The sequence below is a fragment of the Thunnus thynnus genome, chromosome 7 (genome assembly GCF_963924715.1).
Source record: "Thunnus thynnus chromosome 7, fThuThy2.1, whole genome shotgun sequence".
Taxonomy (NCBI): Eukaryota; Metazoa; Chordata; class Actinopteri; order Scombriformes; family Scombridae; genus Thunnus; species Thunnus thynnus.
Window position 1 is genome coordinate 5,175,373 of NC_089523.1, and position 23,350 is coordinate 5,198,722.

General features: G+C 38.7%; 1 protein-coding gene across 1 annotated transcript in view; it reads left to right on the forward strand.

The window, feature by feature from the left end:
• Positions 1–260: 260 nt before the first annotated feature.
• Positions 261–23,350, forward strand: part of LOC137185658 (alpha-2-macroglobulin-like) — a 28,508-nt gene continuing 5,418 nt past the window's right edge. The window contains exons 1-29 of the mRNA XM_067593937.1: positions 261–361; positions 503–683; positions 1,046–1,202; positions 1,812–1,864; positions 2,593–2,613; positions 3,718–3,883; positions 3,969–4,053; positions 4,159–4,303; positions 5,194–5,311; positions 5,439–5,548; positions 5,646–5,813; positions 6,319–6,546; positions 7,559–7,622; positions 7,706–7,851; positions 8,301–8,450; positions 8,772–8,918; positions 9,001–9,091; positions 9,989–10,163; positions 10,420–10,645; positions 11,164–11,290; positions 11,459–11,580; positions 11,690–11,741; positions 12,731–12,814; positions 13,471–13,647; positions 14,859–14,934; positions 15,139–15,295; positions 15,391–15,465; positions 16,807–16,969; positions 20,316–20,503. Coding sequence (XP_067450038.1) covers positions 276–361; positions 503–683; positions 1,046–1,202; positions 1,812–1,864; positions 2,593–2,613; positions 3,718–3,883; positions 3,969–4,053; positions 4,159–4,303; positions 5,194–5,311; positions 5,439–5,548; positions 5,646–5,813; positions 6,319–6,546; positions 7,559–7,622; positions 7,706–7,851; positions 8,301–8,450; positions 8,772–8,918; positions 9,001–9,091; positions 9,989–10,163; positions 10,420–10,645; positions 11,164–11,290; positions 11,459–11,580; positions 11,690–11,741; positions 12,731–12,814; positions 13,471–13,647; positions 14,859–14,934; positions 15,139–15,295; positions 15,391–15,465; positions 16,807–16,969; positions 20,316–20,503 — 3,738 coding nt within the window. The 5' untranslated portion in view covers positions 261–275. The remainder of the gene's footprint in view (positions 362–502; positions 684–1,045; positions 1,203–1,811; positions 1,865–2,592; positions 2,614–3,717; positions 3,884–3,968; positions 4,054–4,158; positions 4,304–5,193; positions 5,312–5,438; positions 5,549–5,645; positions 5,814–6,318; positions 6,547–7,558; positions 7,623–7,705; positions 7,852–8,300; positions 8,451–8,771; positions 8,919–9,000; positions 9,092–9,988; positions 10,164–10,419; positions 10,646–11,163; positions 11,291–11,458; positions 11,581–11,689; positions 11,742–12,730; positions 12,815–13,470; positions 13,648–14,858; positions 14,935–15,138; positions 15,296–15,390; positions 15,466–16,806; positions 16,970–20,315; positions 20,504–23,350) is intronic.

The following is a 23,350-nucleotide window of genomic DNA, read 5'->3' on the forward strand; positions in this document are numbered from 1 at the left end:
TAAATTATATTTTTTTATAGTTTTCACACTTTGGCCCTGTTTTTTTTCATTCTGTTTCATTTATCATCATTTTGAAAACTGAAAAGTGTCAGCCAGCTGTTTGCTTTTAATTGCAGTCAGCCTTACATACTACGTTCAACAATATGTCTACAAATGATTAACTTATGGGATACCTGGAAATGATCTGTCATTTTGTGTTTGTGTGAAGCGGGGGTGGGTTTCTGTATCAGAGGCTATTTAAGAGATGCTGAGTTTGAGGATTATCACAGTCAGTCATGGGTCGTCCTGGAATTCAGTTGTGGACATGGACACTGTGTGTCTTCTTGAGCTGGATGTGTGTCGATTTGACAGAAGCAAGACCGTAAGTTTACCAGTACTATCTATAAACCAACAACTGCATGTCATCTTTTGTGTAATAACTAGTCCATATGTAGATAGGGAATTTCTTCCGTATCAGGTCCAGTGAGGTATCTACTGTATGTGTATGTTTCTGTGGCTGTAGGAGTTATATGGTTGCCATTCCTGCGGTTCTCGAGGCTGGAGCTGAGACAAAATTCTGTGTGAGTCTCCTGCAGCCCAACGAGACTCTGGTCATGACTGTTACTCTGATGTCCTCAGAGAAGAATACAACCCTCCTCAAGGAGACATCCAGCACAGAGCTTCTTAACTGCATTTCTTTTAAGGTCAGCTCTCAAGATAGGCTTTGATGCATTTGCTAATTTCCACAACATTCCTTAACTGGAAGAACCTCAATGGAATTTCATAACACATACTGCAACACACACACACACACACACACACACATTTGAAACACACAATATAAGATATTCACATTAAAGAAAAAATCACAGCAGTGTAAACTGACAAATACGTTTACAGTACAGCATATATGATTTCGCATTTGTGATTTTGGGTTTTTTAACAGGTCAGCTGAACACATCAAGTGAAATATTACAAGAATATTATTCTTTGTGAATTCTGGTTTTACAATATGAGTTTTGTTTTGTTTTTTGGCTACTGTCTATAAAATATATTTCTGTTAAAGGCTCCTGAAGTGCAGAAGGAAGAGGTGCAGAAACTGGAGGTGGAGGTACGAGGTGACACATTTTACTCAAGAGAAGTCAGGAAAGTCATGATCAGGGTCTATCAACCAATGACATTCGTCCAAACAGATAAACCAATCTACCTTCCTGGACAAACAGGTAACTCTGAGCTGATCATCTATGATGTTGAACACAATATAGTACTATACGGGTTTCCCCTTCACAAACAATTGAAGATGTGTGTGTATAACTTGTTTATGGACTTTTTCAAAATTTTAAAAGCAAAACAATAAAGAAATGACTGTTCAGATGTAAATTTGTATGCATTTCTCAAACTTTTTAATCATATGACATGTTGATAGATATCTGTCAGCTCTGGCTAGCTAACATGACACGTGGAATTCAGGTGCTAAACACCAACTACTAGCAGTATAACACTAGTTCAGAGTTAATACTTACAACTAGTGGGAAATTACTTGTGTCTGTATCTCAAACCATCAATGGGCAGCACAGGTTAAAAGCACAAATACCCAGAGACAAGTAGCATTTGCATAAAAAAAGTCACACTAGCATGTGAAAAAAGAACATACAGTACCGGTCAAAAGTATGGACACACCCTCTCAAAGTGAGTAAGCAGTGTCACATGGTAATGTTTAAGACTGTGATGTGATAGCTACCACTGATCACTTTACAGTATCTAACTTAATAATGATTATGTCTGAGTGGAAAGAAGATGTTTAACACTGCTGTATGTCATCTCTTTTGCAGTCCATTTCAGAGTCATTTCACTTGATACCAGGCTCAGACCTGCCAGTCGTCTGGTGAGTGAATTGTCTCTCCTTTCTTTCAGATTTAATTTATAAATCACAGTATTTGTGACACTATGTGACAACGGCACAAGTTTCAATTAGTGCCCCAGTGACCTGGAATATACACACCAGCTAGTTGTACTGAACAGAGGTTACGTAATGAAATGATCGACATGGGTGTGCTATTTAACCAGGACTATGTTTCTGATCAATCTGCTCCTGAACGAGGGTCAATAGTACAACCAGGGCCCCTTTAGGTAAACCTGCTTGTGCTGAGTTGAAAGATTTTTGCTGACGCTGTGATAAATCCGTCAACCCCTATCATGACTTTCTCATTTTCAACAGTTTGCAGCAAAGAAATCTGTTTGTATTGGAAATAACTGGAACTATACTAAAATTAAATAGAATTGTGTTTGTTTGTTTTTTCAAGAAAACTATTAATCAGAATGACTGATAATCTGAGGAAAAGCCTGTTTTATTTGAATGTCTATTAAACCTGTTTCATATTTTTAATTCATAAACATAAGAGCTCTAGTCTATATTGACTGTGTTGAACTCACGCAGTAAATACCTGTACAATGATTGAATAACATCGGAGCCTTGACTACGTATCATCACTGATTTCTTAGATAAAGAAAAATGACTCGCAGTTCATCACTTTAACCTGGACTCAGAGGACACTGTGTGATGAGAACAATAAACCAACTCCTTTAACAAACCTCTCTCTTTCTTTTTTGCAGTACAATGTCATCGAAATCGAGGTAAGGCTATAATGACAATATCTACACCTCAACATACTGTATACTGGGGGATCTTAGACTGAAAGTTACTTAAAGATTGACTGATATACACCTACCTTGAAACAAGAGGAGATGTTTTAACATCAATACATTTGGTAATGACCCCTCAAATTTGGCTTTTAAAGAGTTGTGACAAGGGTACAACACAAAATGAGACAAGATAGATACATTGATACATTGAACAAGATACATTGAACTTTTTCTGGAGCTTTCAACAGCCTCTAACATTCTTCACCAGTAGAGGGAGTTGGTTGATTTTTTTCTTTTTTTCACATTACCCAATTTCGACTCCTTAAAGGGAAACTTTGATATTTTTAGCTGATTTCAACAACATGTGAACCCTCGTAAGATTTCAGAGTGAGACTTCTCCTTGAGCGAGACTTGATTAGATACAATAACAAAGAGACCGCATCAAGTATAAGGTAAAGAAAAATGTGTTATTTCTCTGTATGGTCCTTTCCTTAATGTTGTCAGACACTAATAATAACAATATGAGCCTGTCAGCAGCGAGAACAAGCACCTGTAGTGTAGATTACATTGCGGCCCGTTTAGTGGATGTCAGCTCACTCAATCCTGGACCAATTTCAAGAATTGTTGTCCCCATTAGTCACTTAGACACAAAATGATAGGAAAATAGGGGTCCATAATATAATAATATTTCTCTCAACTTTCTTAACTGCATTAAACTACATTCTAAGGATAAGGGCCAAATTCTGTTTGTCTGCCAACATACAGTACATACTGATACCAATACATCTGCCACTGGACTGGTATTTTTAGCCTGACAATACATTTGTCAGGATCTATTTGAGAATAATTTCAGATAATATGTTGTCAAAATGTAGGATGCAAGCTTTCTTAAAAGCACATTGAGTAAACATGATGTCAACAAGTACAATTTTACAGGAGTAAATGTATGGCCCAGTTTCATCTGCAGTCTTGCTGAGGGAGAAGAATCAGTGAGCAGCATGGTTAGCGCTGTATTTCTGTGTGGAGTGTAAATGTCCTGTAAGTTTCCTATATGTGTCTTAAATACATGTTCTTCCCATTCATTTAATTTAACAGGATGCTAACAGCAACCGGATTGGACAGTGGCTGAATGAAACCTCCAATGGTAAAATACTGCAGCTTTCTTACTCTTTGAACTCTGAGGCCCGTGAAGGATCCTACCAAGTTATTGTGACGACTGGTGAACACAAAATATACCACAGCTTCAAGGTGGAGAAATATGGTGAGTAATGGTTCATTTCTTTTACTTTTCATTTCAATCTATTTGTAGTGTAGCAAGAATGCTAACGACTTTCTTTTGTCCCCAGTTTTGCCTAAATTTGATGTAAAAGTAATTACATCTGATAAAGTAAGTATTGGGCAGGAAGACATCACAGCTGAAATATGTGCAAAGTAAGTAAAAGTCCTTTAAATATCTAAAATAGGCCCAGTTTGGTGAGTGAATGACTCTTTTTGAACAACACCTTGATGTTTGTTTTTTTATTTCCATCTAATTAGGTACACATATGGACAGCCTGTGCCAGGCAGCGCTAAAGTTGAGATTTGCAGACCTCTTAATCACTATTTTTATGGAACCCCTGTAGACGACCCTGATCATGCAGAGAGAGAGATTGCTGCTCCATGCCACAAAGAGACAAAGCAGGTACAGTTGTTACAGTGACAGTCTAATCTCTCTGCTGAAATATCAAACAGAGAGAACACAGAAGCGATATATTTCTTATTATTATTTTAACTTTATTTTATTTAATATAAATTAATAATACATTTTATATATGTGAATCAAATTCCAGAAATCCAAAATTCATTTCACAGCATAAATCTTGTAGACAACTGATTTTCCTAAAATGCGTTTGGCTTCAGTTCCCTTATCAGAACTTTTTTTTCTCATCTCTGTCGACTATTTGCATAAAACAGGAGCAAACAGCTGACGTGCTGGTTGTTTTTTCCCTTCCTGTTCTCCTTTTCCTTTAACTTGTTCTTCACTTGACTGTTTACATTCTCCTCTCTACTCAAAACACACTGTTTTCTCCTGTGGTGATTGTGACGTACCACATGATCAGAGCTGATACCATGTACACTCAGGTCTGTTCAGGTCCACTCGAGTATTGGACATATTGACATAAAGACACCGAGACCTGCGGCAGTAAAAGGAGACCCGACCCAGTTAGACCCAATTAGTTCAATTTGGACCCGTTCCCTCATCAGAGCAATTCCCTGATGAGCCAAGAACTATATTAAGCCGACTATCATTGAGGCACCTTTGCTATTCATGCAGCTATCCCTGCCCTTAGACTGTATATGTCTGAATATAATGTTTTTTAAAAATTAACACTTGAACTTTGAATAGTGAAAATGGTATGAAAAAGAATGTAGGAAATTCCAAAGTGTGTGAAGTTTAAAGTTTGAATGACATTTACAAGTCAATGTATGATGAATGGAGTATAGGGTATGAAATGGAGACAGTTTGAGCATTCCTTCAACTTCTTATTTTTTTGTACATTTTATTTGATCTTATTTCGTTTTCATTTCTAGATGGACAAGAAAGGCTGTGCCACTTTTACCATCAAGATGTCCACTTTCACAAAACTTGACCAAAAGGTGCTGCATGATCAACTCATCCTCATAGCTGAAGTGGAAGAGGAGGGAACTGGTAAGTCTTATTAGATTTTATAATATTTATATTTTAAAAGGGAATCAAAATATTTTTTTTAAACTATCAATATCATGTATTTATCCAATATGGTATACATGTTGTAACATGGAGGCATCTCGTGCAGGTATTTCACCCAAACAAGAGAAAAGAATAGCTGTTTCATATGTTGTTGGAAAGCTGTCATTTATTGACACACCTAAGATTTATAACCAAGGATCAAATGTGGAAGGAAAAGTAAGTGCAAAATGTTATCTTCACTTCTTCCATGTGATTCTACACACAGTGTAACTGAAGCAATGAGTATTCTCAATAATGACATTTATTCTGACAGGTTAAAGCAGTATACTACAATGATACACCCATTGCTGACAAGCCGCTGTACCTGTTTAAGGGAGCAAGGTGGTCATCACATTTGCTACAGAATCTCACAACTGACAGCAATGGTATCGCTACCTTCTCATTAAGCACAGCTACCCTCCATGGAGACATCCGCCTCAGTGTAAGTAAGAGGTAGCATTAACAACCTGTTAGTCACATCAAAACTCTCTGCAACCCAACAGCTCGAACCTACAACGGCTTCTAAATATGCTGCATCTGACCAAGGTCTGATAGTAGCTGGCGGCCATATTGGAACAGTTTTGAACTATTTTTATACCAAAACCTTTGGATTGGCTGTGATTTTACCACCAACCCAACTGATTCATTTTGTGCTTGAATGATGTAAGCTTTTTATATATCGTTTGTTAACTGTCTTCGTTTACATCTGAATCGCAGCCTTGGCCTTTAAATATAGTAGTATTAAAAAGCGGGCAAAGAAAAACACTTAATAGGAAAATATAAAAGAATAGAGAGGGACACAAAGCATTGATTAGTGAGTAAACAATAGGAAAATGATACTAGTTTAAAAATAAACCAATTCACAGGACAGTTAGAGCGTTTTCTAAAGCTTGCAACAACCTTAACCACCATGAGCTCATTTATAGTGTTTCTTTTCTATTCTGTAGGTCAGCAACAAACCAACACTGGAGTACCATGCCTATAGATCTAAACACTATGAGGCTGGAGAACACACGTTGTCTGAGGCCAAACAGTATTCTCGTGATACAAAGTCAGTCAGTTTCCTGGAGGTGAAGACGAAGGATAAATCACTTCCCTGTGACAAAGAAGAGGACATGTTCATCAAATACACTGTAGTTGGAGAGGCCCAGGGCTCTGCAGATGTGATGTATCTGGTGAGTGGTGGGTGAGCTATTTCTCAGCTTGTCCCCAGTTGTCTCCTCCAGAAACATGGACACTGATTTTGAGAAACGTCCACAAGCCTAAGAAGTGTCAGAACAGCTGTTTAGTTGTACCAAGCTGTTTAAAAGAGTTTGTAGATTCAGTTTTATTTTTTAAATTCTAAATGAACTATTATTACATCAGTGAAGTCAAATCCACAAAGCTGGATTTGTAGGTTAACAAAGTTAACTTTGGGGTAACTTTCATAAAGAAATCTTCATAATGACTTCAGTTGCAAGGAGCACGTTTCTGAAGGGTTATGGATCACAACCACCTCCTCACCAGTCAGCTGTGGGGAAACAGTGAGTCCTACAGGATCCCAGTATGGACAAAATAGTGATGAGTATAGCAGAGCACATTCTTACAAACAAGTAGAAAAACTTTTCTTTTCATGACAATTTATTTTATTATGTTAATAAATCTTTACATTACAAAGTGTCCCGCTCACAGCCAGTATAGCAGCTTCAAGTCTATTTTCCTCTGTTTGATGCTCATACTGTAACTACAGTGATGTTTTGAGAGCACTTCCAAAACACTGGTGATCTACACTCAACACTGTTCCTCAACACATTACTTTCCTATTGCAGGCTGCTCAACATGTTAAAATTTCAACCACATACTAGAGCCTAAAACATAGATAAACACTGATTTATAACATACTGCTTTTAGTATTTGGTTACTTTTTACATGTTCTGTGCACTTTTTTGTGTTGTGTTGTGCTATTTCTATTTCTGATTCTAGAGCTGTGTTTAGTTTAGTTTTTGTAACTTTCATCATATGAACTCATTACTTTAGCTGTACGACAAACTTTTTGACACAAACATTGCACACATATCCCACTAAGAACTTCATAACATGACAAATTACAACAGCAGACACTGTTGTAATCTGTTGTTAAAGGGAATGAGTGTTTAAAGTTAAGGTACATTATTCATTCTTTGTGTCACTTTCTCTCAAATTCCCCAGGTCCTATCCAGAGGAGCCATTGTCATGCAAGGCTTTAAACAGGTGGAAGTGCAAGATAAATCAGGTGGGCGACTTTAATCACAAGTTTGGGGAAGCATGTGAATGTAAGTTGTAAGACAGTTCATATAAGTTGGTTTGCTTTTTCAGTATCTGAGGGTGAGGTGTCCTTTAAGTTGAAAGTGTCTCCAGAAATGGCACCAGATGTCCGGGTTGTGGCTTACGCTGTCCTTCCCAGTGAGAATGTGATCGCCCACAGTGCTGACTTCTCCACTGAGAAATGCTTCGGTCACAAGGTCAGTGAGAGAGGAAGACGAATGTAGATGACTGTCTGTCAGACGTGGCTGTGGAGTCATAAAGGAATCATACACCTGCTGAATCACTGGTGATAATAATATGTAGCCTTCATTGAAAAGTTGTCACTCATCTGAAGTAATGGAGGGCAAGAGAACGTTGAGTTACTGCTACTAAAACAATTTCAGAAGTGCAATTACTGACTCTTCCTGCAAGAAGAAAGGGGATAAATATCAGTTGGCCAATAGGAGGATGTCAGTTCAATGAAAAGACCAGTGACTTGACCAAAAATGCCTCCTGTGTAAGGATTAATCTGGTCTTTTGGCATTTGTTAAAAATGTAAAGGAGTTGGAGTAAAATACACATTTGTGTCACATTGAAGGGATCACAGGTCCTCAGATCATACCTCTAAAGTCCAGATGGTGTGATGTGTGTTTTGTGTGTGTCTCAGGTGTTGCTGGAGTTTTCTCCATCCTCAGCTGTCCCAGGAGAGGAGAACACCATGCAGCTGACAGCCCAGCCAGATTCTCTGTGTGCTGTGAGTGCTGTCGATCAGAGCGTCCTCATCAAGGAGCCAGGGAAGATTCTTGATGCAGACAAGGTAACTGCTGGTATTAGTTAGTGTTTCTTTCTTTCATTTTCTCCCTTTTCTTTGTTTCCCTAAGTGTGTCCAAACTTTTGTCTAGTACTGTATGTGATACAGCTTTTCAGTATGATTCATTGCTGGTTTTATGTTTTTACCCACTTGTACAGCACTTTGATATTCAGAAATAAGGTGAAGGCACTATTTTGACTGATATACTTTACATTCAGGCTTCAAGATAAAAGAGTGGGCCTCAGTTACCAGGAGTTCCCTAATCGTCAGCTCTGTAAAATAACAAATATGTTGCAGTTTATAGCTTTGAACCGTCTTTCTTTTCAGATATTTGGCTTGTTGCCCATCACAAAAGTATCCTATATTCCATATGAAGTTTTAGATTCAGTAGAATGCTTGCATGTGAGACCCAGAAGATATGTTCGGCCATACCCCCGACATGACGAGAGAGATGATGCTCATACAGTTTTTCAGGTAATTTTTAGACGCGACAAAATTTCTCTTGTTGCACGTGATGAACTTTTCAGTGACATCTGTATGTTGTTGGATTATCTAGAATGTAGGGCTGAAGATGGCAACAAATTTGATCCTCCGAGTGCCTTCATGCCTCAAGTTTAAAGGAAGACATTACCACTATAACCGATATGGTGAGTTGTTTTGTTTTTGTTTTGTTTGGTTTTTTTAATGTTTTTTTTTGCTGTACAGTAAAACAGTTCACTGTGTCACTGCTGCTCTTCACTTCTGTTAGAATATTTTGAGGGCTGCCCCCTAAAAGTCGCTGAGTCGATGCATCAGTCAATAAACCCCCGAGTCGACTTGCATTTTGTCAGTCAAATCTCTGGCTTTTTTTTGTGTGTGTAATGCAGCATGATGGGCTGTAAACTTTTACAGAATTGTGTCTCTAAATGACCTAAACACATAACTGTGATGGAAACTAAGCGAGAAGATGGAAACTGTGTGATGCAGAACAACTCTGTTTCCTGCTCTGAGCTCTGGGCACCAGTGTTAAATGCAAGTCGGATAAACTCCTGTTTAAACGTACACATACCAGCATCTCTGCCATCTCCTTTAAAATCCTGTATGATCGATTCTCCTGACAGCGCTGTCAGTAGCCATCAGGAGAGATGTTCCATGCGGGGCTTGGATTTTATAACTGAACTAACACCAGGACTTACACTTTTTATTTCTCTGACTGTGTAGAAATCTGATTTTTTCAGATGATGAACAACAGCATTAAGGTAAAACATGATTTGTATCAGTTTAGTGTGGGGCGGCTGCTCTGCAAGTGCGCTTGATTTGACTGTAACTGTGGTTACACACTGGGTGGAGACATAATATTTCTCATAGGAGGTTGTGTTGAAGAAAGAAACAAATTAATAATATAATGCTGTTTAGTATGTAGGCTTATCAGAACAAAATATATGTAATAAGATAAATATATACTGTAGATGAGACTACACCCCCCACTTGCCATGCTGACTCTAACTTGACTGTGAAAATCCTGAGTCGGGGACAGCCCTAAATATTTTCTAGTTTCTTTTCAGATATCAGTTACGGGGTGGGCAGTGTTCCTGACACTGCCAGAAACAGAATAGTTTCTGAAAGAGTGTTAATGGCAGCTCCAGGAGTAGGATCCTATTCTCCTCCTCCTCCTCCGCCAATAGAGACAGTTCGCACTTTCTTCCCTGAGACTTGGATATGGGACCTGGTGGAAGTTGGGTGAGTTTCTGTCACAAGGGGTTTTGATAGTCATGAAATGGAAAAAATGGGAGTCTGAGGATAATAAACTGTGGATGTATTAAGAGAATTGGATACTGTGTTGCAAGATGGCACCCCATTCATTACAAGTTGCCCACTGGGCCCATAGAAAGATGTTTTTAACTGGCTGACTTCCTGCACACATTAATGGTATGAAAATACTTAACTGATGCTTCTTGGAGACTTTTTCATTTTGACCTCTGATCTGTTGATCCAGAGAGTCTGGAACGAAGGATGTTTCCGTCACTGTCCCAGACACTATCACCACCTGGGAGACGGAGGCTTTCTGTCTTTCCCCTCATGGTTTTGGCTTGGCTCCTCGTAAAGAGTTCAAGGTCTTCCAGCCCTTCTTCCTCGAGCTCAGTCTGCCCTACTCCATCATCCGGGGGGAGCACTTTGAACTGAAGGCAACCACCTTCAACTACCTGTCTAGCTGCATCATGGTAAGTCATATTTTTACAGATTTATTAGTGTTACCTGACATGACATAGTCTGCCACTATAATATTCTTTGTGCGTTGATCTTGTTCTTTCATTAACAAGACCATGCTAGCTGCTCTGTGAGGCTGTACATTTGAACAGTGCTCTTTTGTGCTAAATGCTAATGTCAGCATGCTAACATGCTCATAATGAGAGTGGAGCAGAGTGGAGTGAACATTCTCACATCTGGTAAGAAACTAAACCAAAGGAAAAAGTTTACCAACTCGTCCACTGATGCAGACTGGAGCAAACCAACTACAGGTTTTTTGTGTCCAAAGATATGTTATTAATAATCACACTTATTTAAGTAGTGTACTGTTATTTTGACACACAAAGCACATGTATTATGCTGTGTCATATGTTTTATTCCTAGCAGTGGGACTGTTTTTAATCAGGTTTGGTTGGCTACATACAGGCTGCAGTAAGCAAATGCCATATGCTAAACTCCAGTTTTATAATTAATGTTTGTCTCTCTTAAACAGGTCACTGTGACTCCAGCCCCCTCCTTAGATTTCACCCTCACTCCTCTCTCTGGTAACCAGTACACATCCTGCCTGTGTGGCAATGAACGCAAGACCCTCAGGTGGACCATGGCCCCCTCAGCCTTAGGTGAGCATCAAGCTTTTATCCATCAAGGTCTTCAGGATGCCCTGAAGCTGTCCTGGCTGTCCCTCTTTTACCAGCACAACTCACAAGTGTTTTGACACTTTTAGAACTTCCAGCATCTGAGAAAATTATCAATCAAGTTTTATACACGGGTATATGATGTTTTTTTAGGGGTTGTGAATGTGACTGTGAAAGCTGAAGCTGTGACATCCGAGGTTTCATGTGACAATGAGATCGTGACTGTGCCAGACAGAGGTCGCATCGACGTGGTTACACGATCTCTCATTGTAAAGGTTGGTACCCTAAAACTAAGATGACAAAGAAGACCATTTCATTTTGTATTTAATCTAAGATAAAAGTAACACTGGAACTCACATTATTTCCTATCTCATTTCCTCTCAGGCTGAGGGAACTGAGAAGACAAAGACCTACAACTGGCTGCTCTGCCCTAAAGGTCAGTATGGGTGAGGCCAGGCATCAAACGTTTTGTAAAAGTTAGAAAGGGTGCCCTAGATTACATGTCAAACATGTAACTGAGACATTCATTACTTGCAAAAAGGTAGTAATTACAATCTATTTATGGCAATTGTTTCAAGTTTAGCACAAGTATCTTCTTTTAAATGTCATTACTTAAATACATTTTATTACATTTTATCATAAACTCATTACAACCAAAGAACCTTCAGTTTTGTGGCATTCATCTATCTTATTTCCTATCAGTGGTGGAAAAAGAATTCAGACCATTCACTTAAGTAAATATACCAATACAGCAATGTAAAAATACTCCATTACAAGTAAAAGTCCTGCATGAAACATCCTACTTAAGTAAAAGTACATAAGTTTTAGCAGCAAAATGTAGTTAAAGTAAATGTAGAGGACTGGTCCTTCTGACTGATATATTATATATACTTATTATATAAGATGAAATACATCTTTGATTTTTGGTGAAATATTGGATCATTTGAACATTTATTGAAATGAAACCATGTGAGAAGTTTAGAGGGAAAAATCACTATTTGGTGGAGCTGTTAACAACTCATAGACATGTGAAATGTGACCCCGACTACACACTGCTTTATGTAAGACGTCAAAAGCCAAAAAGGTTGGAAACCACTGGTTTCATCTTTAATGTGTTGTATTTTAAAAGCTTGTTATGTTATCCATTGTGTCAAATCTTCATCTAAAAAGTAACTAAAGCTGTCAAATAAATGTAGTGGAGTAGAAAGTACAATATTTCCCACTGAAATGTAGTGGAGGTATAATACTCAAGTAAAAGTACAAGTATTTTAAAATTTACCTAAGTATATTACTTGATTAAATGTATTCAGTTATTTTCGTCACTGCAATTGATGATCCACTGACCACCTTAAATCTAAATAACCTTGTTTTAGTTGTGACCTCTGCTTTCTGTCTCTAAGCTGACTGTTTTCTGTCTGTACACAGGGGAGGCTTTGACAGAGGAAATAGATATACACCTCCCTGAGAACATGATTGATGGATCTGCCCATGCCTCAATATCAGTCCTGGGTAAACAACTATTTGTTTTATTGAGTGTTGCTTTAACTAAACAAATCCTTAAGTTTAACAAGAATCATAAAGAAAGGCATCAATAACAAAAAAGTACATTAGAGCTGGAGTGTCATATTATGTTTTGGTTTTATACTTCAACCATTGCAGTTCCATGTAACACATAAAGCAGATTTATAGTCAAAAATGTGCATGAGTACTAGTGATTGCAGGATTATACTTGTACAAGGAACACAACAAATGCAACACAGTCATGGGAAAGAATACAGAAACTCCTTTTGTGCACTGCCTGCTGTATCTGCTCTTTTTGAAGCTTGTTAACATGCTTCCAAGAAAAATAACCACAAATTTTGCTTGAAAAAAAACCCCCACGTGATTTATGTGCAAAACATCTGACTTGCTGTTTCTAAGCAAAAGAAGGCTTTAGCTCATCTTTTTCTGTGATTAATTTCATTCAATTTTTTTTAACCATATATATAATATTTTTCAAATAATGAAAATACATCTTTACAACTTCACAACTCTTACAAACATTTTCAGTGCTGTAAAACCAAAAGAAAATATACTTATATTACTAGTGTTTATGAGACACATTTAGAAATTAAAGGTGAGGTTAGTTACATGTTCAGGCTTAGTGAGTCAGTGTTTTTGTGCAGGTGACATCCTCGGCCGGGCCCTGAAGAACCTGGATGGACTGCTGCAGATGCCGTATGGATGTGGAGAGCAGAACATGGCTCTCCTGGCTCCCAACATCTACATCCTCCAGTACCTGAAAAACACCCAGCAGCTGACCCCAGCCATCATGGAAAAGGCTAAAGGCTTCCTGACCAGTGGTGAGTCTCTGAGCAACACCCTCAAACCTGACTAACATTTTTCATCAAGTTGTGATAATATTCACTTTGCTGTTTATTTCTTGGCTTGGCAGAGAGGTTATCTTTCAAATGACAAAATTACATGTTCAAAAAGTGAGCTAAGAATATTAAAAAATATATTTTGGTGTTTTTAGTTACAAACAGCATGAAAAAGGTAGATAACAAGTGACCTCATTAGATTTATCAGTTTACTTACAACTTAATGAAAATAATTAGTTTCCAACACGCCTACTTGTTGACTCTGATTGGTCTGGAGGCCCTGAGAGGATTTCTGATAATAAGCTTTACTTTTCTTTTTCTCAGATTTGTCATTATAACAGTCCCTAAAGAAAAGAAACAAACACACACATAAAAAGAAGAAAAATGTGGGCTCTTACCTTAAAGTCCAATATAAAATCTACAAAACTGAGATTGTGAAAATGACTGAAAGGGACTGAAAGAGTTGAAGATGGTGTAGTGAGAAAAATTGTAGATGCTCATAACTACTGTATATAGTCAGAGAATACATGTAGCGTGATTTGGGACAACTGAGTACAAAAATAACTGACATTCAATTGATATACAGTTTATTTATTAGGGATATGCATCAATTTTAATGTCAAATACTTGTGCTTTTACTGGAAGTTGAACAATTTGAACAAAATTAGACTGAGAAACATTATTAGTATTTATAGTTTAAAACTCAAAAACTCAGAATGATCAGATTTGATTGACAATGGCCTGACAGCATAAGCAGTAAACCCTGCAACCGTCATTGCTTTTTGTTTCAAATATTGCTCCTTTGTGATTAGTGCACGTGAAAATGTGACGTCACCGTTTTCCAACTGAACCACGCTCAGTTCAAGCCAGTGAGAAGAGCACAGGCAAAACAAGCACAGAGAGACTTCTCTTGTGTGAAATAACCAAAACTGCTCTAAATTTGGCAGTAAATCGTGTGTTCATGTGGAACTTCAAGGCTCATGGTGCGAAATTGTCTGAGAAAATATGTCTTTAACAAATAGGTAAATACATTTTGGGCAAAGTGAGGCTGAACATATCACATGCTGTCAAACTTATGGAGCCATCATGAACAAATTCACCCCAGATGATAACCTTAATATTGAACTTGCTATTAAATCTGAAAGTGTGTGTATCCTTATAGCTTTAATAAGCATACTTTTATTGTTGCACAGGCTACCAGAGACAGCTGAACTACAAACATGACGATGGCGCTTACAGCACATTTGGAGCAGGAACGGGGAACACTTGGTGAGAACATTACTGAATCACATGCTGTACTTAGAGTATATGTACATGATGTGATCATTGGCAGCTGTTGGCTTTCATCTTTCTGCAGGCATTAGTGTATTAGTTAGTGTATTGTGGTGACTATCATGAGACAATACACAGTTCAAGTGCTTCCTCTTGTTCTGCTGTCTCAGTCAATGTCTAACCTTGTTTTTATATCCTCAGGTTGACTGCTTTTGTGCTGAGATCCTTTGTCAAAGCAAAGTCTTTCATCTACATTGACCCAGCAAAGATTGAAGAGTCTAAGACTTGGCTGGAGAGTAAACAACGTCAAAATGGCTGTTTCGAAAAGTCAGGAAAACTCTTTAATAACAGAATGAAGGTACTGTTAAAGGGGATCAGGTCATTAGTAACTAATGCCAGCCTGAATATTAGATGTACAAAGATGATATTATTTATAATACTTCCTCTTAACAGGGTGGTGTGTCTGATGAAGTGACTCTCAGTGCTTACATCACTGCTGCCTTCTTGGAGATGGACATTGCCAAAGATGTGAGCACAATCTTCACAAATATCTCAAGTTGTTTTCACTGCAAACTCAAGTTTCATTTCAAGTAAATTTTCCATAATCTCACTTTCATCATGTCTTCCCAGTGTGCAGGTTTTTAATTTAATTTTTTGCTAGCAGTGATATCTTTCAAAAATGTTCTTGGTAATATTACTGCAGGCAGAAAACAGCCTCACCTTTATCCACAATCCAAAATGCTTCCATACATTACTTCAGAACTGCTCAGTAGTCTCAACCATAGATCAGTCCATTAGAAGACGACATCCATTTTTATTGGCAGTCATCTAGGAAAGTGTTTTTAATAGCCGTGATAACGCAGACCCAGACTACATGTAGTTAGTGCTACATGAAGTGAGAAATTGTCTTTGTGTGTCCAAAACCATTCATGCAGCACTGGGTTAAAAGCACAAAAGCATCCCTCACAGAAATAATGTTAGCATTTTCTTTGTTGAGTAACATTAACACATATGAGATACCTGCTGTTTGCTTACTGCAAAAAGAAAGAATTTAATAAGTATTATTGATTTTTATATTATTATCAGCTCATTGTTTACATAAAATTATTATTTGACTTTCACAGCAGAAACCTTGGATGCTTGATATAACTCCCTATTTTATTTATTGCTCCTGTTAGTGCTAATGTTTTGTATTCAGAGCAAAAATTAATCCTACTAACACACAATATTACCTGCCCTATAACACTTAATAACCTAACGATGAATATGTTTCTTCTACAACTGGGAAGAGTTTGATAAACAATTAGCTCTGCTAACTGGCTATGGTTAGCAGCTAAACAGTAGCAACCACAGCACACACAGCACAGAAAAAAAACGGAGAGTAGTATATTCACCATGCAAAACAGATTTAAAAAAACCTTTCACACTGAAACTCACTCTGTTCGGTTGGTTAGCATTGTTGGCTTCACTTGGGGATGTCATTGTGCTGGAGCTTAATGTTGGTCTGTGTTGGTGGTGGTTTTGCTACCTCTGTATCAGTCTTTGTCATCCAGTTTAGCGGTGCTGTTAAATAATTTGTCACTGCTGTGCTGCTGTAACTTTGATTTATGCACTTCGTCCTTGAAGTCAGAATTGTCTCAACAACAATAATAAGTCCCCATTGAAACTCACTGAGCGGAAACTTATTTGATGCCTTAATTCATTTACGTTTCTTTGAATAAAAGAATTTGTTAACATGGCAGTCAAAGGCATTCAATGAATTGTCTTTGGTCGATGGAAAAACATAAAATAAACAAGTTGTGTTTAGATCAATCAAAATCAGTTGAGTCATAAGAAGATATACTACAATGTGATTTTTATCTGTTTCAGGATCCTGTGGTGAAGAAGAGCTTGTCTTGCCTTAAGGAGTCCACCAGTGACCTCAGCAACATCTACACTACAGCTCTGCTGGCATACGTCTTCACCCTGGCTGGAGACATGGAGACCCGTGCTCAACTTCTGCAGCACTTAGACACGGTTGCATCAAAAGACGGTGAGTCATCCTCCTAAATGAAATCACTCTGGCTTCATTACTGTGAATGTAGCTCAACTTGTGCCTGTTTATCTGTCATCTGTAATGATCTGTCTAAGCATGTTTTGTTCTTGAGGACAAGGCAAGGCAAGTTTATTTGTATAGCACATTTCAACAACAAGGCAATTCAGAGTGCTTTTCATAGAGCATAAAATGCATCAAGACAGAATATAAAAGCAACACAAGTAAAAAGCTATTTAAATACAATTTTAAAAAGTGTTAAATTTGGAAATATAAAGAAGCTAAAATAGAATAAGACATAAAACAGGAGAATAAAAGTTACAGTGCAGTGTAAAATATTAACCCTCAAATTTGGTTTAATAAAAGGCAGTGGTAAACAGAAAAGTCTTCAGCTGTGATATAAAAGAACTGAGAGTTGCAGCAGACCTGCAGTTTTCTGGGAGCTTATTCCAGATATGTGGAGCATAAAAACTGAACACTGCTTCTCCATGTTTAGTTTCTACTCTGGGGCCAAAAAGCAGATCTGTCCCAGACGACCTGAGAGGTCTAGATGGTTCATAATGCAGCAGCAGATCAGAAATGTAATTTGGCCCTAAACTATTCAGTGCTTTATAAACCAACAGCAGTATTTTAAAATCAATTCTTTGACAGACAGGAAGCCAGTGTAAAGATCTGAGAACTGGAGTTATATGATCTACTTTCTTGGTCTTAGTGAGGACTCGAGTAGCAGTGTTCTGAATCAGCTGCACCTGTCGGATCGATTTTTTTAGGGAGACCTGTGAAGACAGCGTTACAGTAGTCAAGTCTGCTGAAAATAAATGCATGGACAAGTTTTTTCCAAATCCTGCTGAGACATAAGTCCTCTAATTCTTGTTTTTATTCCTTCTTATTCTTCAGGTGATAGTAGGCTGCCTTTGTAATTGTCTTAATGTGGCTGTTGAAATTCAGGTCTGAGTCCATGGCTACACCAAGATTTCTGGCTTGGTTTGTAGTTTTTAACATTATCGATTGAAGCTGAGTGCTGACTTTTAATTGTTCTTCCTTGGCTCCAAAAACAATTACTTCAGTTTGGTTTTTCTTTAACTGAAGAAAATTCTGGCACATGCAAACGTTGATTTGTCCAATGCACTTACTCAATGCTTGTATTGGACCATCGTCCCCTGGTGATATGGTTATGAAAATTTGTGTGTCATCTGCATAACTGTGGTAACATATTTTGTTGTTTTCCATAATCTGAGCTAGTGGGAGCATGTAGATGTTGAACTGAAGAGGACCCAGAATGGAGCCTTGGGGAACTCCGCATGTCATTTTTGTCCCTCAGATGTGTGATTACCTATGGACAAAAAGTAGTCCCTGTCCTTTAAGTTGGATTCAAACCAGTTCAGTACTGTGCCAGAAAGTCCCACCCAGTTTTCCAATCTGTCTAGTAATATGTTGCGGTCAACCGTACTGAGATCCAGTAATACTAATACTGTAATTCTGCCACTGTAATTCTGTCAGTGTTTAAGTGTATGTCATTGAAGACCTTAATAAGAGCAGTGTCAATGCTGTGATGTGGTTGAAATCCTAACTGGAAGACATCAAAATGGTTGTTTAGTGCTACAAAGTTGTTCAGCTTTTTTTAAATGATTTTACTTAAAAACAGGAGGTTTGATATGGGCCTATAGTTGCTCATTAATGAAGTGTCTAGATTGTTCTTTTTCAAGAGTGGCTTGATGACGGCAGTTTTCAGGGTGTGTGGGAAGACACCTGAGAGAAGAGATGTGTTGACAGTCTGTAGGAAACAATTTTGAAAAAACATGTGGGCAGAATATCAAGGCAGCAAGAGGAGGATTTCAGATGTTGTATAATTTCCTCCAGGTTTTTGTGGTTGATCGGATGGAATTGTATCATACTACTCAAATTGATTTTAAGTGGACACAGGGACAACACATATCCTGCTCCTGATATGAAGGCACTGACTGCTTGTCTAATTTTCTGAATTTTGTCAGTGAAGAAGGAGGCAAATTCATTGCAAGCCTTGGTGGATAGATGTTCAGGGGCAACTGATACAGGAGGGTTTGTTAGCCTGTCGACAGTAGCAAATAAGGCACGTGCATTATTATTGTTTTTGGCAATGATGTCAGAGAAGAAGGACCACCTTGCATTTCTCAGTTCCAAATTATAAATGTGATGTCTCTCTTTATAGATTTGTTTTTCGCCTGCATTCAGCTTTTTAACACTCTTTTTTCCATTCTGACCAGCGTGGCATTTCTCCATAGAGAACTTTTCTTACCAGAGACAACCTTCACCTTAGTGAGTGCAATGGCATCAATAACATCTGTAATTTTAGAGCTGAAATTATCTACACGCTCATTGACTGAGACCCAAGAGACAGCCGGTGTGGAATAGAAAGCCTAAATAAATATTTCACTTTTGTTTTCAGTGATATACCGTTTTGTGATTACCTCTGTTTGAACATTTGTGTGCATGGAGATAGCACTCTCAAAGAAAACACAGGAATGATCAGAAAGAGCAACATCAGTCACCACAACCTTAGAAATGTTCAGACCCTTAGAGATGATTAAATCCAGAGTGTGCACCTTGTTGTGTGTGGGCTCTGTCACATACTGAGTCAGTCCATAGTTATCGAGAATATAACACAGTTTTTTAGTCCCTCTGTCCTGGGGGTTGTCAACATGGATGTTAAAATCACCAACAATAACTACACAGTCAAAGTCAATACAGATAATAGACAGCAGTTCAGCAAAATCATCAAAAAAGGTAGCGCAGTATTTAGGTGGCCTGTAGATACTTAGAAATGTAGCTCTAGAGGAGGAATTCGACAGGAAAACTATGCTTGACTATGGACACATAGTACTCTCATGCTGCTCATTCCACCTTAAAACAACTTGATGCAGTTTACCACTGTGCCCTGCGTTTCATTGGAGGAGATCACTGTCATCAGAAAGTCAGGAAGTGGGTTGGTCCTCACTATGAACCAGAGAACTACACACTACCATTTTTGTTTCTACATGTCTCCCACTAAAGATCCCTCAGCATATTACATCTCTTCTCAAATTTAAAACTACAGCTTATCAGTACCAGGTCAGGCTAACTTTTGAAACCCCATGAGTAAATACTGATTTTGGAAGACTACCATTTCATTTTCATGGACATTAAAACTTGAAAGTCTCAGCCCATTTGATGGATGTACAGATACAGTATATCTGACCGATTGTGTGATGTGTGTCTTCTCTGTTTTATTTCTCCTGCCTTATTTGGATCCTTCTCGCAAAAGAGATCCTGATCTCAATGAAACTACCTGATTAAATAAAGGTTATATGTTGTGAATGGCTGTCTTTAGGGGGTCGGCTTCGCTGGTCTCAGACAGCAACAGAAACGTCAGCCTCTCTGTCTGTGGAGATCAGCTCGTATGTCATACTGGCAAAACTCATCGCCTCCCCTACTGCTGAAGACCTGGGCTACACCAGCCGCATCATCAGATGGCTGACAGACCAGCAGAACTATTATGGAGGCTTCTCCTCTACACAGGTACATTCAAAACAGCTGATTGTGGAACTTTGAGTCAAACATACAGTACAGGGATAGATTTATAAGAAAATGGAATTGTGTAAATGTGAGCTACTGTTTTCATAGAGCTTGTGGCCACAATCTGTGTTTTCATCATCTGATTTACTAAGATGGCACCTCATTATGCAAATTAGCAGTTTGACTGATTTTGATTACAAAATAGTTGCTTGGCAACTCCACCTGAGAAAACTGTTAGGTATTACTCATAAATGATTATATTATGATCTTTAGCATATATGTAATTATTAATACATTAGGAGGCAATAAACACGTTCATGGGAAATGAAAAGCAGATGAAGTGACACAATAAGACTAATTAAAAATGCACAAAATATACACAAGGCACCACAACTGGTGGAGACAGAGAGAGAGAAGGATGGAGCAAAAGGTTCATCAGACCAGACCTGTGCAGGTTGTGGTGGATGTTGTGTTGATATGGATCCTGACATAAATGCAGCCCAACACTCACTTAAATGTCTCAACAAAAGAAAGATTTGTAGTTGCAGCCTATAGTGATGATATAGTTCATTGATGGTAGAGTTCAAATTTGAATTTGATCAACACAAACCAAAACTTCCCCTTCTATTGTTTTCTGCATTACAGTAGTCAGATATTGTGTTTGTTATTAAAAGCCTATTTTTTTGTTTCTAATAAGCAGTTTGTTATATTCAAACCTATGTTTAATGCATGTTTATTTTTCTCACTACAACTTTCCTTGTGGTTCTTGTAAATCCCATCCCATGTTTATGCCTCCGTTTCAGAGGCAGAGAATTTTCCATGCAAAACTGACCTTAGAAATTATGATTATAATTTGATTTCAGTGATTGTATCACACCAAGGACAAAAGCAGTATCATAGTCTATTAACTTCAAATCACATATACTGAGTATTACTTTCCAGTTTTAAATCATAACTTTCCTACCTTTAGGCAGCCATTACTATCAATTGATCAACATCTTGGAGACACTTGAAATTGATAAATCGTGCCCTCAGAATTATATGGTTCTATCTGACATTTTTGTCAAAAATTAGTTATTCATTTGAAAGTATTTTTTGACATGTTATTAACAGTTTGTGTAGGTTTAATTTTGTTTTCTGCATTATTGGCCCTAAAATTTGAGAAAAGAAAATGTTCTCTCTCAAAAATCAATCTCTAACTAGACTACATGGTTTCATCTGCGAAGCACCAATCAGAGCTCAGAATGTAGACAGGAGGACCAATCAGGTTCCACCTCTTCACCATGTAACCTCACTTCTCTGTGACTGTGGCATGGATGAATAATAAGAGCTGGATAGGGCGCTGCCACTCAGCCTTGCAGCTGATTTTGCCCAGTGGCCACTCACAGTATTGCAGCGAAAAATCCCCCTGCAGCCTAAAAAGCATTTTCCCCATAGACCACCACTGTAAAACAGACGTCTGTAAAACTATTGACAGGACACTTCGAACTGCAAACAACGTCAATTATGACTCTTTCTATTGTGAACTTTTGATTCATGTAGGTTTTATATTTGTAAAACTTTCCTCAAGCCGAGAAAAGCGATTTAAAAATCCATGACGTCATCACAATGTAAAGTCTATGGGCCAAGCAGGAACTCATGGGCGGGGCCAGCAGGGGAAACACTACTGCACATATTCAGCGGGCAGCACAACACGGAAGCAAACCTGGAAGCTAGAAACTTTTTCTGGCGTATGCGCCAGGCAAGCAATTCCTGTTGGAGTGAATAGGCGCCATTTTTAGTTCAGTATCCAGCTCTTATAATACATCCATGGACTGTGGTTGAATGAGCTGAAAACATCATGAAATGCTGCTCAGTCTTAAGTTTTTCCAAATTGATTAATTTTATCAAAATAATTCAGTAAGACACTGATACAATCACCGAGTTAAAGTCAGTTCTCTTTCATAATATTCGTTTCGATGTCTCACAATGGGATGCATGCCTCGCTGCAGACCTCAGAAGCATTAATCTCATTACGCCAATCCTGACTGGCTGGTGAATGTGTTCATCTGCACCAGGTAGTGCCACCTACCTTAAATAGGTAAATCTCATTCAAACACCTCTTCTCACTCGGAGCATATCTTACGTCAGGAGCTAGCTAGCTTAACTGTCAACAGACGGATCTTACTTAGCGTCTGTAGCCGGACTATGGACTATGGAGAAGATGAAGACGCCGCCGCGGATATCTGCATATCACAGGATGAAGAGGACGACAACATTTTCATCACTCCAGCCTGGGCTGCGCAGCCCCGGACCTCCACCGCCTTTCGGGATGGAGATGAGAGTAGCACACCAGCTTCTCCTCTCCCCAGCTCAGACTTGCTCGACGTGTGCAAATGTGCTGCAGACCGACTGGCCATCCCCTGGCCTGCTGTCATAGCGGAGACCACCAGATCCCGCTACGAGAAGAAGTTGCCCTTGGCTAAGAGTGCGACAAAGCAACTTCTCCCCGTCTTCCCGGAGCTGCTGGATGAGGTTGCGCGTTCATGGAAGGACCGCCCTCACACCAGCAGGAGCCCAATACCCGGTGCCTCGTCCCTCGACTGTGAAGCGATGGAGAGCTGGGGTCTGCTCCGTATACCTCCGATGGAGCCTCTCATTGCCACCCACCTTCACCCCCGGCTGTCAACGATGTCCTCTAGGAGCCCTGCACTGCCATCTAAGTCTGACCGGTTTCAGTCAGCCCTGACTGAGAAGGCTTACAAAGCGGCAGCTCACGGCATACCAGGCGGAGATATGCGAGGATTTTGCACGGACACAGGACCCAGCTACGTGGGAGGAGATACCGGTTCTTACCGACCTGTGTCTCCG